At 44.5% G+C, this 18,236-nt stretch overlaps 1 protein-coding gene across 8 annotated transcripts in view; it reads right to left on the bottom strand.

Annotated features, from left to right (window-relative positions):
• Positions 1-18,236, bottom strand: part of LOC132780024 (SUN domain-containing protein 1) — a 135,290-nt gene that overhangs the window by 79,654 nt on the left and 37,400 nt on the right. For 6 of the 8 annotated variants that reach the window (XM_067461210.1, XM_067461206.1, XM_067461205.1 and 3 more), the window contains exon 2: positions 9,389-9,485. The exons of the other annotated variants lie outside the window; for them this stretch is intronic. In XM_067461210.1, coding sequence (XP_067317311.1) covers positions 9,389-9,465 — 77 coding nt within the window. In that variant the 5' untranslated portion in view covers positions 9,466-9,485. The remainder of the gene's footprint in view (positions 1-9,388; positions 9,486-18,236) is intronic. 8 annotated transcript variants of the gene reach the window in all.

Below are 18,236 nucleotides of genomic sequence, written 5' to 3'. Positions count from 1 at the left end.
AGCCTTCTCTTCTTCAGGCTAAACATGCCCAGCTCCTTAAGCCACTCCTCATAGGGCTTGTTCTCCAGACCCTTGATCATTTGAATCGCCCTCCTCTGGACACATTCCAGCTTGTCAACATCTCTCTTGAATTGCGGTGCCCAGAATTGGACACAATATTCCAGGTGTGGTCTAACCAGAGCAGAATAGAGGGGTAGCATTACTTCCTGTGAAGCTCTTCCCACAGATTTGCTATGCACCTGAGAATTAGGCCATGCATAATAGTACAATATCCACTGTGTCCCCGATTAGTTGGTCCAAGGTCACTGAAAGGTCTACCTGGCTAATACCTGTGGGAACAAGTCCAGGAAAATGACTATCCTGGGAAATGTGTATTCATTTGTTGAGGCTGGCAGCAGAGGGATGGAGAAGTCTAGTCCTCTTACAGGCATATACAGTGGTAGCTCGTAATTTGCGGTTCGCTTTTCGCGGATTCACTGTTTTGCGGTTTTTCAATATGGACTTAAGAGAGGCAACACGTTCAAGGAGGGTTGGAGTGTATAAGTAGTGTATAAGTGTGTGGGGAGGGTTTATAAAGACTTAAAATAGTGTCTTTATAACAGCCTTGGTCGCCTTGGTAGATGATCTACGCCGGGAGCTCGACGGGGACTGTGTCCCTGCTAGTTCTGCTGGACCTCTCAGCGGCCTTCGATACCGTTGACCACGGTATCCTTCTGAGATGCCTTGCACAAATGGGACTTGGGGGTACTGCTTTGCAGTGGCTCCGGTCCTTCCTGGAGGGACGGTCACAGAAGGTGTTACTGGGTGACACCTGTTCGGCTCCACAACCGTTGTTTTGTGGAGTCCCTCAGGGCTCAGTATTGTCCCCGATGTTATTTAACATCTACATGAAGCCGCTGGGGGAGATCATCCGGAGTTTCGGACGAAGGTGATATCTGTACGCAGATGACATCCAACTCTGTCACTCCTTCCCACCTGTTACGAAGGAGGCTGTCCAGACCTTGAATCGGTGCTTGGCTGCTGTGTCGGACTGGATGAGGGCTAGCAAATTGAAATTGAATCCAGACAAGACAGAGGTCCTCCTGGTCAGTCGAAAGGCCGAACAAGGCATAGGGTTACAGCCTGTGTTGGATGGGGTCACACTCCCCCTGAAGATGCAGGTTTGCAGCTTGGGTGTGGTCCTGGACTCATCGCTGAGCCTGGAAGCCCAGGTCTCGGCGGTGGCCAGGGGAGCTTTTGCACAGTTAAAGCTTGTGCGCCAGTTGCGCCGGTACCTTGGGAAGTCTGACTTGGCCAGGGTGGTCCACGCTCTGGTTACATCCCAAATAGATTACTGCAACGCACTCTACGTGTGGTTGCCTTTGAAGACTGTTCAGAGACTTCAACTAGTCCAACTACTCACCAGAGCGCCATACAGGGAGCACACCACCCCGCTGCTGTGTTACCTCCACTGGCTGCGGGTCCACCTCCGAGCACAATTCAAAGTGCTGGTCTTGCCTATAAAACCCTATACGGCTCCGGCCCAGCTTACTTATCCAAACGTATCTCTCTATGTTCTGGCTCGTAATTTAAGTTCTACTGGGGAGGCCCTGCTCTCGGTCCCACCAGCGTCTCAAACACGTCTGGTTGGGACGAGGGACAGGGCCTTCTCGGTGGTGACCCCCCGCTTATGGAATTCGATCCCCAGTGAGATTAGATCGGCGTCCTCCCTCCTTACTTTTAGGAAAAAACTAAAGACGTAGTTTTGGAGCCAGGCCTTTGGCTAGTGGGCACAACAGCACTTTAGGCACTGAACTCGGACAATAGGATTGCTTGAAAATTGGAAAATGGCTTTATGACCTGTGATTCTGTGATCTGTTCTGTGTGATTATGCAATTTTAATTAATATCACTGCTTAATTGTTATGTAATGGATTTTAGATTGCTGTTTTATATTGTTGTTTTGATACTGTTGGCATTGAATAGTTGCCTGTGTAAGCCGCCCTGAGTGAAGAAGGGCGGGGTAGAAATGGCATAAATAAATAAATAAAATATAAATATCAAAATAAATATAGCATCCTTACTTTGCGGATTTTCACTTTTTGCGGCTGGTCCTGGAACGTAACACCAGCGATAAGTGAGGGAACACTGCACTGAATTTCCTTTTCTAGGAGGTCACTTGGTTTCTAGGGTGGGTCAGAAGAAGTGATGCATCCTCCCCCTGCCCCTCACTTCTCTCACCTGCAAACAACTCCTTTTTATGGTTCCCAGACCAGTGCTGAAATATTAGCCTGTCTGAACACCCAGCAGATCGTGAGATATAGACTGTAATCGGAATCACCTCTTTGCAAAACAAGGTGCCTCTTGCAGAGCTCTCCCTGGCTGTGGCCATTGCACAGCTGTTTGTATTCTGCCAGCGATGATTACAAACACTTCATTGAAAGGAAGTGCCAGGCACTCAGGGCAGCTGCCACCAGTCCAAATTTGTGTACACTTGGCAAACATGCCTATTTATTTAATAACTTCATATGACAGGTTGGCTCACAAACACGGATTGTTTTATGGACACGACAAATGTAGATAAGAGCATTTCAGCACTTGGTGCCAGGCAAACATCTTTGGAAGAGCACCTTGTTCTGAAGAATTAAGTCTCTTCCATACGTTTTAGAGGAAGGGATCAATCCAACATTGAATCCAACACATGATAAAAAGATGGAAGGAAGGACTTTGTATCCTGTTTGTTTTTGGGTGCTCTGCTATCTTTTAGGGTAAAGTTGCACCTCCAGAGCACCTTGTTCTGAAGTTAATTCAACAAGAATTAAGTCTTTTTCATACATTTCAGAGGCAGGGATCAATCCAACTCCATCGAATCCAACACATGATGAAAAGATGGAAGAAAGGACTTTGTATCCTGTTTGTTTTTGGGTGCTCTGCTATCTTTTAGGGTAAAGTTGCACCTCCAGAGCACCTTGTTCTGAAGTTAATTCCACAAGAATTAAGTCTCTTCCATACGTTTTAGAGGAAGGGATCAATCCAACTCCATTGAATCCAACACATGATGAAAAGATGGAAGGAAGGAAGGACTTTGTATTCTGTTTGTTTTTGGGTGCTCTGCTATCTTTTAGGGTAAAGTTGCACCTCCAGAGCACCTTGTTCTGAAGTTAATTCCACAAGAATGAAGTCTTTTTCATACATTTCAGAGGCAGGGATCAATCCAACTCCATCGAATCCAACACATGATGAAAAGATGGAAGAAAGGAAGGACTTTGTATCCTGTTTGTTTGTGGGTGCTCTGCTATCTTTTAGGGTACAGTTGCACCTCCAGCGCACCTTGTTCTGAAGTTAATTCCACAAGAATTGTCTTTTTCATACATTTCAGAGGCAGGGATCAATCCAACTCCATCGAATCCAACACATGATGAAAAGATGGAAGGAAGGAAGGACTTTGTATCCTGTTTGTTTTTGGGTGCTCTGCTATCTTTTACCTCCCAAAACGTAGATCACTTTATTAAAGCCAAATAGAAAACACCCTGAGACCAGATTGTAATACTAACAAGAGCAATAGAGTAAAATAATAAATGTCATAACAATAACAACAGAGTAAAATAATAAAGAGTAACAACAACAATAGTATGTGGGAAGGGAGGAAGTGGAAAGGACTGAAGAGAGGAAGGCGCTCCTCTTGGCACTGCAAGCCAGCTGTTCTTTCTTTCCCTCCTCCTTTGTTCTTTTCTTTCCTTCTCTTTTATTCCCTCTCTTTCCCATCTTTCCTTTCCCCCTAACTTCCCTCCCAACTTCTTCCCTATCTCTCTTTTCCTTCCTCTCCCGCTCAAGTGAGGGAAAGAGAAAGGAAGGTGCACATGAGAGGGGGAAAGAGAAAAGAAGGCACAAGCGAGAAGGGGAAAGAAAAAGGAAGGCGCACATGAGAGGAGGAAAGAGGAAGGAAGGCGCACGCAAGAGGGGGAAGAGGATGGAAAGTGCATGGGAAATGGGGGGGAGCAAGGCACATGTGGGGGGGGGGGAAGAGACAGGAAGGCGCAAGCGAGAAGGGGAAAGAGAAAGGAAGGCGCACATGAGGGGAAAGAGGATGGAAATTGGGGAAAGAAAGGAAGGCACATGTGAGAGGGGGGAAGAGAAAGGAAGGCGCATGCGAGAAGGGGAAAGAGAAAGGAAGGCGCACACAAGAGGGGAAAAGAGGAAGAAAGGCATACATGAGAGGGGGAGAGAAAGGAAGGTGCATGTGAGAGGGGAAAGAGGAAGGAAGGTGCTCATGAGAGGGGGAAAGAGAAAGGAAGGTGCATGTGAGAGGGGGAAAGTAGAGGGGAAAGAGAAAGGAAGGTGCATGTGAGAGGGGGAAAGTAGAAGGAAGGTGTACGCAAGAGGAGGAAAAAGGAAGGAAGGCACATGCAAGAAGGGGAAAGAGAAAGGAAGGGGCAAGCGAGAGGGGGAAAGAGAAAGGAAGGCACACGTGAGAGGGAGAAAGAGGAAGGAAGGTGTATGCGAGGAGAGGAAAGAGGAAGGAAGGCACACGTGAGAGGGAGAAAGAGGAAGGAAGGTGTACGCAAGAAAGGGAAAGAGGAAGGAAGGCGCACACGAGAAGGTGAAAGAGAAAGGAAGGTGCATTTGAGAAGGGGAAAGAGGAAGGAAGGTGCATGCAAGAGGGGGAAAGTAGAAGGAAGGTGTACACAAGAGCAGGAAAGAGGAAGGAAGGCACACGCGAGAGGAGGAAAGAGGAGGAAAGAGGAAGGAAGGTGCATTTGAGAAGGGGAAAGAGGAAGGAAGGTGCATTTGAGAAGGGGAAAGAGGAAGGAAGGTGCATGCAAGAGGGGGAAAGTAGAAGGAAGGTGTACACAAGAGCAGGAAAGAGGAAGGAAGGCACACGTGAGAGGAGGAAAGAGGAAGGAAGGTGCATTTGAGAAGGGGAAAGAGGAAGGAAGGTGCATTTGAGAAGGGGAAAGAGGAAGGAAGGTGCATGCAAGAGGGGGAAAGTAGAAGGAAGGTGTACACAAGAGCAGGAAAGAGGAAGGAAGGCACACGTGAGAGGAGGAAAGAGGAAGGAAGGTGCATTTGAGAAGGGGAAAGAGGAAGGAAGGTGCATTTGAGAAGGGGAAAGAGGAAGGAAGGTGCATGCAAGAGGGGGAAAGTAGAAGGAAGGTGTACACAAGAGCAGGAAAGAGGAAGGAAGGCACACGCGAGAGGAGGAAAGAGGAAGGAAGGTGCATTTGAGAAGGGGAAAGAGGAAGGAAGGTGCATGCAAGAGGGGGAAAGTAGAAGGAAGGTGTACACAAGAGCAGGAAAGAGGAAGGAAGGCACACGTGAGAGGAGGAAAGAGGAAGGAAGGTGCATTTGAGAAGGGGAAAGAGGAAGGAAGGTGCATTTGAGAAGGGGAAAGAGGAAGGAAGGTGCATGCAAGAGGGGGAAAGTAGAAGGAAGGTGTACACAAGAGCAGGAAAGAGGAAGGAAGGCACACGCGAGAGGAGGAAAGAGGAAGGAAGGTACATGCAAGAGGGGGAAAGCAGGGGGAAGGTGTACGCAAGAAGAGGAAAGAGGAAGGAAGGCGCACGTGAGAGGGAGAAAGAGGAAGGAAGGTGTATGCGAGAGGGGGAAAGTAGAAGGAAGTTGTATGCAAGAGGGGAAAGAGGAAGGAAGGCACTTTTGGAAGGAAGGGTAAAGAAAGGAAGGCTCGAGTATAAGCCGAGGGGGGGTCTTTTTCAGCTCTAAAACAGGGCTGAAAAACTTGGCTTATACTCGAGTATATACAGCGTTTGGAACATAGTAGAAATATGCAAGTTTTTAAAATTTCTACTTAATGAACACTAACACATTGGACATTAGATTGGGCGATGCACTCAGATTTAGGTCTCCTTGAAACGGTGTAAATACTCTACCTAAAGCAAACACACTTGTAAAGGAAATTAATGATTGACCGCAACACCCCGACACACATATAATTCGGTGGCAATAAAATAACTGCCTGATGGCCCCTTTCATTGACCTCCCCTTCAGTTAATCTTTACTGTAATTTAAAAGCTATGCTAGCAAGTACTGAATCATTAGGACAGCCAGAGGCCAATTCCACACAAAAAGGGGGTTATTATTGACACTCTCATTAAATAAAATGTGCATTTGGAATAACAGTAGACTAATTCCAGTGTCCTTGATTAGGAAAATGATGAACATTTGACATACAGTGTTCCCTCACTTATCGCGGGGGTTACGTTCCAGGACCATTCGCAAAATGTGAAAATCCGCGAAGTAGGGATGCTATCTTTCTATCTATCGTACTAGCCATCCCCTGCCATGAGTTGCTGTGCCCCAGTCTGTGTATATGTTTTGTGTGTGTATATATGTTCCCCCAGTAGCGCAGTGGGTTAAAGTGCTGAGCTGCTGAGCTTGTTGACCGAAAGGTCGCAGGCTCAATTCCATGAAGCGGCATGAGCTCCCGCTGTCAGCCCCAGCTTCTGCCAACCTAGCAGATCGAAAGCATGCAAATGTGAGTAGATCAATAGGTACCACTCTGGCAGGAAGGTAACGGTGCTCCATGCAGTCATGCCGGCCACATGACCTTGGAGGTGTCTATGGACAATGCCGGCTCTTTGGCTTAGAAATGGAGATGAGCACCCCACCCCAGAGTCAGACATGACTGGACTTAATGTCAGGAGACATTTACATTTTTTATACGTGTGTATATATTTATGTATATGTGTGTTTGCGGATATATTCAAATGTTTAAAAGCAACATGTGACCGTGGAGCATCTGTATGCTTGTCCACTATGCCCTGCCTCATGTACAGAGGAAGAATTGTTGGAAGCTACAGACAATGCCATTCCTGTTGCCCGTTTTTGGACAAAAGATATTTAGCTGCCCGCACTCCTTCTATTTTGTATCAGTTTTGTACTAATTTATGCAATGCTTTTGATACGAAATAAAATAAATGCGTGTATATATGTGTGTATGTGTGTGTGTGTGTGTGTGTATATGCTTTTGCTCATGTGTTGTAATGTTTTTGTTTTGTTTTGTTTTTTGGCTTTTTAAGTCCCTGCTGCTGTGTTTTTCATTGTTTATATGAGTGATGGTAACTCGTTGGCCTGAGAGGTGTGTTGTGTCCAAATTTGGTGGCAATTCGTCCAGTGGTTTTTGGGTTACGTTAATCCCACAAACAAAAATTACATTTTTATTTATATAGACTAGCTGTACCCGCCATGCTTTGCTGTGGCCAACGTTCCCTCCCTCTTTCTCTCCTTCCTTCCCTTGCTCTATCTTTCTTTCCTTCCCTTTTTTCTTTCCTTCTCTCCTTCCTTCCTTCTCTACATCTTTCCTTCCTTCCCCTCCCTTTTCTTTCCTTTTCTCTCTCCTTTCTTCCTTCTCTACCTCTTTCCTTTCTTCCCCCCTTTTTTTTCCTTCTCCTTTCTTCTTTCTCTACCTCTTTCCTTCCTTCCTTCTATCTTTCTTTCCTTCTTTCCCTCCTTCCTTTGCTCTCTCTTTCCTTCCTTCCCTTTTTTCTTTCCTTCTCTCCTTCCTTCCTTCTCTACCTCTTTCCTTCCTTGTCTTTCTTTCCTCCTTTCCCTCCTTCCTTCACTCCCTCTTTTCTTCCCTTGTTTTCTTTCCTTCTCTCCTTCCTTCCTTCTCTACCACTTTCCTTCCCCCTTTTTCTTTTCCTTCTCCTTTCTTCTTTCTCTACCTCTTTCCTTCCTTCTATCTTTCTTTCCTTCTTTCCCTCCTTCCTTCGCTCCCTCTTTCCTTCCTTCCCTTATTTTCTTTCCTTCTCTCCTTCCTACCTTCTCTACCTCTTTCCTTCCTTCCCCTCCCTTTTTCTTTCCTTTTCTCTCTCCTTTCTTCCTTCTCTACCTCTTTCCTTCCTTCTTTCTTTCCTTCCCTCATTCTTTCTTTCCTTGCTTTCCTTTTTTCTTTCTTTCTTTCTCTCCTTCCTTCCTTCTCTCCCTCTTTCCTTCCTTCCCCTCCCTTTTTCTTTCCTTTTCTCTCTCCTTTCTTCCTTCTCTCTTTCCTTCCTTCTTTCTTTCTTTCCCTCCTTCCTTCACTCCCTCTTTCCTTCCTTCCCTTATTTTCTTTCCTTCTCTACCTCTTTCCTTTCTTCCCCTTTTCTTTTCCTTCTCCTTTCTCTACCTCTTTCCTTCTCTTTTCTTCCTTCTTTCTTATTTTCTTTCTCTCCTTCCTTCCCTCCCTTTTTTCTGTATTGTCATTTAGTTTTTCATCATTTAGCTTTTTTTGGAGGGTTTTAAGTCCTTTCCACTGTTTTGGGGGGAATTTTATGAAAGATGGTCACTCGTTGGCCCGATAGGTGTGTTGTGTCCAAATTTGGTGTCAATTCGTCCAGTGGTTTTTGGGTTATATTAATCCCAAAAATGAACATCACATTTTTATTTATATAGGGTGAAGCAGAAGCGAGGAGAGATTTAAAGGCACCGCGCACCTTTTGTTTTTCATCATTTAGCTTTTTTTGGAGGGTTTTAAGTCCTTTCCACTGTTTTGGGGGAGATTTTATGAGTGATGGTCACTCATTGGTCTGTTAGGTGTGTTGTGTCCAAATTTGGTGTCAATTCGTCCAGTGGTTTTTGGGTTATATTAATCCCACAAACGAACATTACATTTTTATTTATATAGATTCTGAGAGTGAGGCAGAAACGAGGAGAGATTTAAAGGCACCGCGCACCTTTTGTTTTTCATCATTTAGCTTTTTTGGAGGGTTTTAAGTCCTTTCCACTGTTTTGGGGGGAATTTTATGAGTGATGGTCACTCGTTGGTCTGTTAGGTGTGTTGTGTCCAAATTTGGTGCCAATTCGTCCAGTGGTTTTTGGGTTATGTTAATCCCACAAATGAACATCACATTTTTATTTATATAGGGTGAAGCAGAAGCGAGGAGGGATTTAAAGGCACAGAGCACCTTTTTTTGCTATGTAGTTATAAGGAAGGGGCTATAAGGCCATCATTTACATACTTCTCTCTCTCTTTTTTTAATGATTGGCTCTCTCTCTCTCTCTCTCTTGAGGGGAAGGGTGACACCCCCTTCCACACCCAATTGTTGTCGGAAGGCAAAATCCGCAAAACAGCGAGACCGCGAAAAGCGAACTGCGAAGTAGCAAGAGAACACTGTACTGCAAAAGAACAGAACGATATTAATCACCCTTCACAGTGATTAACCAAAACAATGCTATTTGGGTGTGACTCTGAAATGCTTTTCCTTGCAGTTGACTGACAAATCATGAGTCACTGCTTAATCCCCAGTTGTGTTCGCAGAACAAAACCATGTTCAAAAACAAAACTACGACATTAAGCAAAGGAAACATACAGAGCTCTTATCGTCAACGCCAAGCCCCCCGAATCAGTCTAAAACACAGAAACCAGGTTTTAATGAGTACCGGTTTGTGCCTGCAACTCGTAAGATTCTCACCTGAGTGCATAAGTATAGCCAGTGTTCTCTGGCACACACTGGGGAGGGGTGTACGTGTGAAGACGTGAAAAATCCATAGTCACCGTTTCAAATCATACTGTAAGAAGGTGGAAAATACAGCAGAGTAACAGTTTTAGACAAAAGGAAGGAAAGGAAGAGCTCTTGCTTGGTCCAGCCTGTGTTTCGAAATACGGCAAATGATGCCGGAGGTGGAGAAAAGGAGCCAAAGAGTGCCAGAAGTAGTGCGCATGTCGACTGCGACTGCCAGTGTGAGATAGCCCTTATCTAACATTGCATGACCCCAAACACTTCCTCTTCCGGAGAACTTTTCAGGAGCCTTTTTGCATGCCAGGTTCTCTATTGACAACGTTGGACTACAAACATGACATGTTGCACTACAAATATGACATGACATGTTGCACTACATGATATGTTGCACTACGAAATGTGCACTACATAACATGTAGTGCACATTTTGACTGCAACTGCCAGTATGAGATAGGCCTTATCAAACATTGCATGACCCCAAACACTTCCTCTTCCGGAGAACTTTTCAGGAGCCTTTTTGCACGCCAGGTTCGATACTGACAACGTTGCACTACAAACATGACATGTTGCACTACAAAATGTGCACTACATGACATGTAGTGCACATTTTGACTGCAACTGCCAATGTGAGATAGCCCTTATCAAACATTGCACGACTCCATACACTGGAAAATTTTTCAGGAGGCTTTTTGCATGTCAGGTTCGATATTGACAACGTTGCACTACAAACATGACATGACATGTTGCACTACATGATATGTTGCACTACGAAATGCGCACCGCATGATATGTAGTGTGCATTTTGACTGCAATTGCCAGTGTGAGATAGCCCTTATCAAACATTGCATGACCCCAAACACTTCCTCTTCCGGAAAACTTTTCAGGAGCCTTTTTGCATGCCAGGTTCTCTATTGACAACGTTGCACTACAAACATGACATGTTGCACTACATGACATGTTGCACTACAAAATGCACACTACATGACATGTAGTGCGCATTTTGACTACAACCGCCAAAATTTGCATGACCCCAAACACTTCCTCTTCCGGAAAACTTTTCAGGAGCCTTTTTGCATGCCAGGTTCGATATTGAAAACATTGCACTACAAACATGACATGTTGCACTACATGACATGTTGCGCTACATGACATATAGTGTGCATTTTGACTGCAACTGCCAGTGTGAGATAGCCCTTATCAAACATTGCACGACTCCAAACATTTCCTCGGAGAAGTTTTCAGGAGCCTTTTTGCATGCCAGGTTCGATATTGAAAACATTGCACTACAAACATGACATGTTGCACTACATGACATGTTGCGCTACATGACATATAGTGTGCATTTTGACTGCAACTGCCAGTGTGAGATAGCCCTTATCAAACATTGCACGACTCCAAACATTTCCTCGGAGAAGTTTTCAGGAGCCTTTTTGCATGCCAGGTTCGATATTGAAAACATTGCACTACAAGCATGACATGTTGCACTACATGACATGTTGCACTACATGACATAGTGTGCATTTTGACTGCAACTGCCAGTGTGAGATAGCCCTTATCAAACATTGCACGACTCCATACACTGGAAAATTTTTCAGGAGGCTTTTTGCATGTCAGGTTCGATATTGATAATGTTGCACTACAAACATGACATGACATGTTGCACTACATGATATGTTGCACCACGAAATGCGCACCACATGATATGTAGTGTGCATTTTGACTGCAATTGCCAGTGTGAAAAAAGCCTTATCGAACATTGCATGACCCCAAACGCTTCCTCTTCCAGAAAACTTTTCAGGAGCCTTTTTGCATGTCACATTTGCTATTGACAACGTTGCACTACAAACATGACATGACATGTTGACTACATGACATGTTACACTACAAAATGCACACTACAGGACATATAGTGCGCATTTTATTGCATGACCCCAAACATTTCCTCTTCCGGAGAACTTTTCAGGAGCCTTTTTGCATGCCAGGTTTGATATTGACAACGTTGCACTACATGACATATTGCACTACAGGACATGTATTGTGCATTTTGGCTGCAACTGCCAGTGTGAGATAGCCCTTATCAAACATTGCATGACCCCAAACACTTCCTCTTCTGCAGAGCCTTTTTGCATACCACGTTCGCTATTGACGACATTGCACAAAACAAGACATCTTGCACGTTTTGTGCACAAAACATGACATTTTTCAAGGGATGGATGCTTTTCTGGGACTGATTTAACCAACTGCTGGAAAAGACCAAAGAAAGGTGCTTGTGGAAACACCACGGAGGATGATTCAGAACAGAGTTCCAAATCAATGAATCACAAAATGAAGAGTTATGGGAAATCTGCATGACTGAAGCTTGTCTCAGCCCAAGATTTGGAGAGAGATGATCTACAGGCCAATGGAAACTCTACCACAGACATCAGAAGAGTTGCAAGGCCAAGAACAAGCCAAGAGAGTCAAGGCAAGAACTCTTTTTGTAGTTTTTTTCAGCGCATTTTGTAGTGCAACATGTCATGTCATGCCACTCAGGAGAAAAGAGTTCTTGCCCTACATCAAGGGAACCACTGACCACATAAGGAAGCTGATGAAAAAACACAACCTAGGACTTTATCACACTAGAGCAGGCATGGGCAAACTTTGGTTTCCCTCCCCAAACCCACCAGTATTACAATTTTGGCGTACTGGGTATTTGTGCCAAATTAGGTCCAGTGAATGAAAATCCATCCTGCATATCAGATATTTACATCATGATTCATAAGAGTAGCAAAATTAAGAGTTATGAAGTAGGAATGAAAATAACGTTATGGTTGGGGGTCACCACAACATGAGGAACTAGATTAAGGGGTCACTGCATTGGGAAGGTTGAGAAACACTGTTCTACGGTGTTGTTGTTTCATCTGCAGAGCCTCAACTCATTTGAGAGGCTCTAGAATAAAAGTGCGAAATACCTCCCAATCTGACCCAAATATAACACGCATTGTTGATTGTGTAGAGCTCTCCACGGCATGAGGAACCAGGAGGTCAAAAGACTTCTCCATACACACAACCCATAGAAACAACAGGCAGCCACAGTCCCAACAGCTGGGCTTAGTTCCACTGATTCTGCAAGAAGCCAAGGAAGCAGAGGAACCTCATCCAGGTTAATAAAGTTCAGTTTCTCAAAACATACTAAAATCCAAACCTCGCTTCTTGTGTAACAGAAAGGCCAAATTAGGTCATGTTTACAAAACAATTTCTGATTTGTCCTGCAACAATATGCCAAACAGACAAACACAATTATTTTTAAATAGCTGTCCCCTGCCACATGTTGCTGTGGCCCAGTCTCTATATATGTGTTTTGAGTGTTTATATATGTGTTTATGTGTATGTATATATTTGTGTATATGTGTGTGTATATGTATATATATGTGTGTGTGTGGGGAGGGGTGTATATATGTGTGTGTATATATTTGTGTATATGTGTGTATATATGTGGGTTTGCGTATATATATATGTGTGTGTGTGTGTGTGTGTGGGTGTATACGTGTGTGTGTATATATTTGTGTATATGTGTATATATATGTGTGTTTGCATATATATATATGTGTGTGTGTGTGTGTGTGGGTGTGGGTGTATACGTGTGTGTGTATATATTTGTGTATATGTGTGTATATATGTGTGTTTGCATATATATGTGTGTGTGTGTGTGGGTGTATACGTGTGTGTGTGTATATTTATTTGTGTGTTTATAAGTGTGTACTTATATTGTGTATATGTGTTTGCTTGTCTATATGCATATTTGTGTGTATATATGTGTAAGTTTGTTTATATGTATATGTGCGTGCATATATATGTGTTTGCATGTGTAAATGGTGTATTTTAATATTGAGATAAATGTTTTTAATGTTTATATATGTGTATATGAATTGTGTCCCAGCATTGAATGTTTGCCGTATATATGTTGTGCACCACCCAGAGTCCCCTTCGGGGTGAGAAGGGAGGAATATAAATGTTTTAAACAAACAAACAAACAAACAAACAAATAAATGTATATTTTATGTATGTGAGCGTGTGTGTATATATATATATGCTTGTGCATATATACACGTGTGTGTGTTTGAATGTGTGCATGCATATGAGCATATGTGTATATGTATATACGGTGTATTTTGGGGTTTTAAAGTCTGTTCCGCTGGGGGGTTTTTGGGGGGAGGGGGGTGTTGTTAGGTGTATTATCTCAAAATTTCGTGTCAATTCGTCTGAGTTACGCTTCTCTCACAAACGAGCATTACATTTTTATTTATATAGACTAGCTGTACCCGCCACGCTTTGCTGTGGCCAACCTTCCCTCTTTCTCTCCTTCGTTCCCTCCTTCCTTCGTTCCCTCCTTCCTTCGTTCCCTCCTTCCTTCCTTCCTTCCTTCCTTCCTTCCTTCCTTCCTTCCTGTCTTTCCTTCTCTTCTTCCTCCCTTCTCTATCTCTTTCCTTCCTTCCCCCCTTTTCTTTCTCTTCTGCTGTCTCCCTTTCCTTCTTTCCTTCCCTCCCTCTTTCTCTACATCTTCCCCCCTTCCTTCGCACCCTCTTTCCTTCCTTCTTTCCCTTTTTTCTTTCCTCCTCTCCTTCCTTCCTTCTCTAACTTTCCTTCCTTTCCCCCTTTTCTGCCCCCACTCCTTATCTCATTTCTTCCTTCTCTACCTCTTTCCTTCATTCCTTCTCTCTTTGATTTCATACTTCCTTCTCTTTCCTTCTTTCCTTCCCTCCCTCTTTCTCTACATCTTCCCCCTTCCTTCGCTCCCTCTTTCCTTCCTTCTTTCCCTTTTTTCTTTCCTTCACTCCTTCCTTCTCTAACTTTCCTTCTTTTCCCCTTTTTCTCCGCCCACTCTTTATCTCATTTCTTCCTTCTCTACTTCTTTCCTTCATTCCTTCTCTTTGCTTCCATACTTCCTTCTCCCTTTCCTTCCTTCTTTCCCTTTTTTCTTTCCTTCTCTAACTTGCCCTCCTTTCCCTTTTTTCTTCCCTCTTTCTCTCCTTTCTTCCTTCTCTACCTCTTTCCTTCCTTCCTTCTCTCTTTGCTTCCATACTTCCTTCTCCCTTTCCTTCTTTCCTTCCTTCCCTCTTTCTCTACATCTTCCCGCCTTCCTTCGCTCCCTCTTTCCTTCCTTCTTTCCCTTTTTTCTTTCCTTCTCTAACTTTCCTTCCTTCCCCATTTTTCTTCCCCCCTCTTTCTCGCCTTTCTTCCTTCTCTACCTTTCCTTCCTTCCTTATCTCTTTGCTTCCATACTTCCTTCTCCCTTTCCTTCTTTCCTTCCCTCCCTCTTTCTCTACATCTTCCCCCTTCCTTCGCTCCCTCTTTCCTTCCTTCTTTCCCTTTTTCTTTCCTTCTCTCCTTCCTTCCTTCTCTACCTCTTTCCTTCCTTCCTTCTCTCTTTGCTTCCATACTTCCTTCTCCCTTTCCTTCCCTCCCTCTTTCTCTACATCTTCCCCCCTTCCTTCTCTCCCTCTTTCCTTCCTTCTTTCCCTTTTTCTTTCCTTCTCTCCTTCCTTCTCTACCTCTTTCCTTCCTTCCTTCTCTCTTTGCTTCCATACTTCCTTCTCCCTTTCCTTCTTTACTTTCCTCCCTCTTTCTCTACATCTTCCCCCTTCCTTCGCTCCCTTTTTTCTTTCCTTCTCTCCTTCCTTCCTTCCTTCTCTAACTTTCCTTCCCTCCCCCTCTTTCTCTCCTTTCTTCCATCTCTACCTCTTTCCTTCCTTCCTTCTCTCTTTGCTTCTATACTTCCTTCTCCCTTTCCTTCTTTCTTTCCCTCCCTCCCTCTTTCTTCTGCTGTGTTTTTCAGTGTTTTTTATGAGTGAAGGACATACATTGGGTTGTTATATGTCTTGTGTCCAAATTTGGTGTCTATTCCCCCAGTGGTTTTTCAGTTCTGTTCATCCCACAAACGAACATTACATTTTTGTTTACATAGATAGAGCGCGTCTTCCTTTTGACTGTTGTTTATTCTCAGAAGGCGTTTACTCCATAACTGAAGAAAGGAACTCACAGTCCAAAGGGTGCAGATTGTACTTGCTGAGACGGTGCCAGCTGCAGTAAAACCTTTTTTTACAAAAAATCCAGGTAGATAGCAAGCCTTGGTGCAGATATGGGCAAACTTTGGCTCTCCAGGTATCCTGGAATTGTGCAATTCTTACAGCACTACGATACGATGGTTAGGAACTGTGGGAACCGAAGTCCAAAACACCTGGAGGGCCAAAGATTGCCCATTCCTGCCTTAATGGGTCCGGGCTTTAGCACAGCTAGTAAATCACCAGCAGCAATAGATCTTACCAATTGAAAGGTTGGCAGTTCGAAGCTCGGGTCGGGGTGCGCACCCGACCTTCAGCCCAGCTCACTGTCCACCTAAGCAGTTCGAAAACAGCTCTGAGTAGAGAAATTAGGCACCGCTTAAGCAGGGAGATATTTTAAGGCACCAGAAAAGAAATACCAGCGATCAAAGGAAGGAGGAAGTCTGTGATTAAGATCTCTTTGTCACAGATTATGAAGCGATAGCACCCCCGTGTGGCCGGAATCAAGCACAACCTGCAGGACGCCGAAGTTGGAAAAATACCTATTTATTTATTTATTATTTACAATATTTATATTCTGCCCTTCTCACCCCGCAGGGGACTCAGGGCGGATGACAGTGACAGATGAAGGGCGAGAAGGCAGGATCATCAAGTTTGCAGGTGACACCAAATTGGGAGGGAGAGCCAAGACTCCAGAGGACAGGAGCAGGATTCAAAGGGATCTTGACAGACTAGAGAGATGAGTGGCCAAAACTCACACAATGAAGTTCAACAGGGACAAATGCAAGAGACTCCACTTTGGCAGGAAAAACGAAATGCAAAGAGACAGAATGGGGGACGATGAGGCCTGGCTCGAGAGCAGGACGTATGAAAAAGATCTTGGAGTCCTCGTGGACAACAAGTTAAACATGAGCCAGGAATGTGATGTGGCGGCAAAAAAAGCCAATGGGATTTTGGCCTGCATCAAGAGGAGCCTAGTGTCTAGATCTAGGGAAGTCATGCTCCCCATGTTCTATTCCGCTTTGGTTAGACCACTTTACCTGGAATATTGTGTCCAAATCTGGGCACCACAATTCAAGAGAGAGATTGACAAGCTGGAATGTGTCCAGAGGGGGGCGACTAAAATGATCCAGGGTCTGGAGAACAAGCCCTGTGAGGAGTGGCTTAAGGAGCTGGGCATGTTTAGCCTGAAGAAGAGAAGGCTGAGAGGATGAGGGCCATGGATAAATATGTGAGAGGAGGCCACAGGGAGGAGGGAGCGAGCTTGTTTTCTGCTTCCTTGCAGACTAGGACACAATGGAAGAATGGCTTCAAACTACAAGAGAGGAGATTCCATCTGAACATGAGGAAGAACTTCCTGACTGTGAGAGCCGTTCAGCAGTGGAACTCTCTGCCCCGGAGTGTGGTGGTGGAGGCTCCTTCTTTGGAAGCTTTTAAACAGAGGCTGGATGGCCATCTGTCAGGGGTGATTTGAATGCAATATTCCTGCTTCTTGGCAGAATGGGGTTGGACTGGATGATGGCCCAGGAGGTCTCTTCCAACTCTTTGATTCTATGATTCTATATACATGGCAAACATTCAGTGCCATAGACACACAACATATATAGACAAATGCAGAGGCAATTTATGCTTCATGAGGGTATGCACGAATTCCGGCCACCGGGGGAGCTGTCGATTCACGGTCCACTTGTAACACCGAGTCCTTGATGGAGTACTTCCTCATTCTTTCGCCCACTGTTGGAGATTTTTATGGCATTGTAAATTAGGTAAATTAACCTCCCTGCATAAGCGGTACCTAAATTTCCTACTTGACAGATGCAACTGTCTTTTGGGCTGCAAAGGTCAACAGCAAGCTAGACAGATGGTTGGGAGCTTACTCCGAGACCGGGCTGGCTTCGAACTCCTGACCTTTTGGTCAAAGGTGATTTAGTGCAGCTGACTCCCAACCTATACCTCTATCTGTCCTGTATGTCCAACAGCATTGAAAGGTTGCCGTGTATGTGTTCTGTGATCCAACCGGAGTCCCCTTCAAAGTGAGAAGGACGGAATAAAACACTGTAAATAAATAAATGCATATCTATCTATCCCAATCGCAATGTCATTCTCACCAAATTTAGGTTTGCCTCAAAGAGGACCAGTGTTGGAAACACCGGAGCACAATTCTGGAGACCAGGGTTCAAAGTCCCTCTCAGCCATGGAAAGCCCACAACGTGACTTTGCGGCAAGTCACATTCTCTCAGCCTCAGAGGGAGGCAAAGGCAAACCCTCCTCTGAGCAAATATTTACAAGAAAACCCCACAATAGGGGCACCAAATTGGAAATGACTCCAAGACACACAACAGCAGCAACAACAGGGAAAATGCAGATACCCAAAAGTACCGCAAACATGTTACTGGAAACCGGACCCCAAAAAGGATGAACCCTCCGAGTCTGAGGTTCCATAGGGATTGATAAGGGAGCCCACGTTGACCATATAATCCTGTTTTCCAGTCACCTTTCATGAAATATCCCCCTAAAATGACCTCAGGGAATGGCCGCACATTCGTTTACATAATATCTTGAGATGACACATCGAACACATAATGGGCTTAGATGAGTCACAGGGTTTTCCTGATATGATTTGTTTACCTGGCCAGCACCCACTGTATTGACTAGAGCAGTGGTTCTCAACCTGAGGGTCTCCAGGTGTTTTGGCCTACAACTCCCAGAAATCCCATCCAGTTTACCAGCTGTTAGGATTTCTGGGAGTTGAAGGCCAA

Source organism: Anolis sagrei, chromosome X (genome assembly GCF_037176765.1).
Source record: "Anolis sagrei isolate rAnoSag1 chromosome X, rAnoSag1.mat, whole genome shotgun sequence".
Taxonomy (NCBI): Eukaryota; Metazoa; Chordata; class Lepidosauria; order Squamata; family Dactyloidae; genus Anolis; species Anolis sagrei.
Note: the sequence above shows the minus strand (reverse complement) of the source record. Positions and strands in the feature narration are given on the sequence as shown.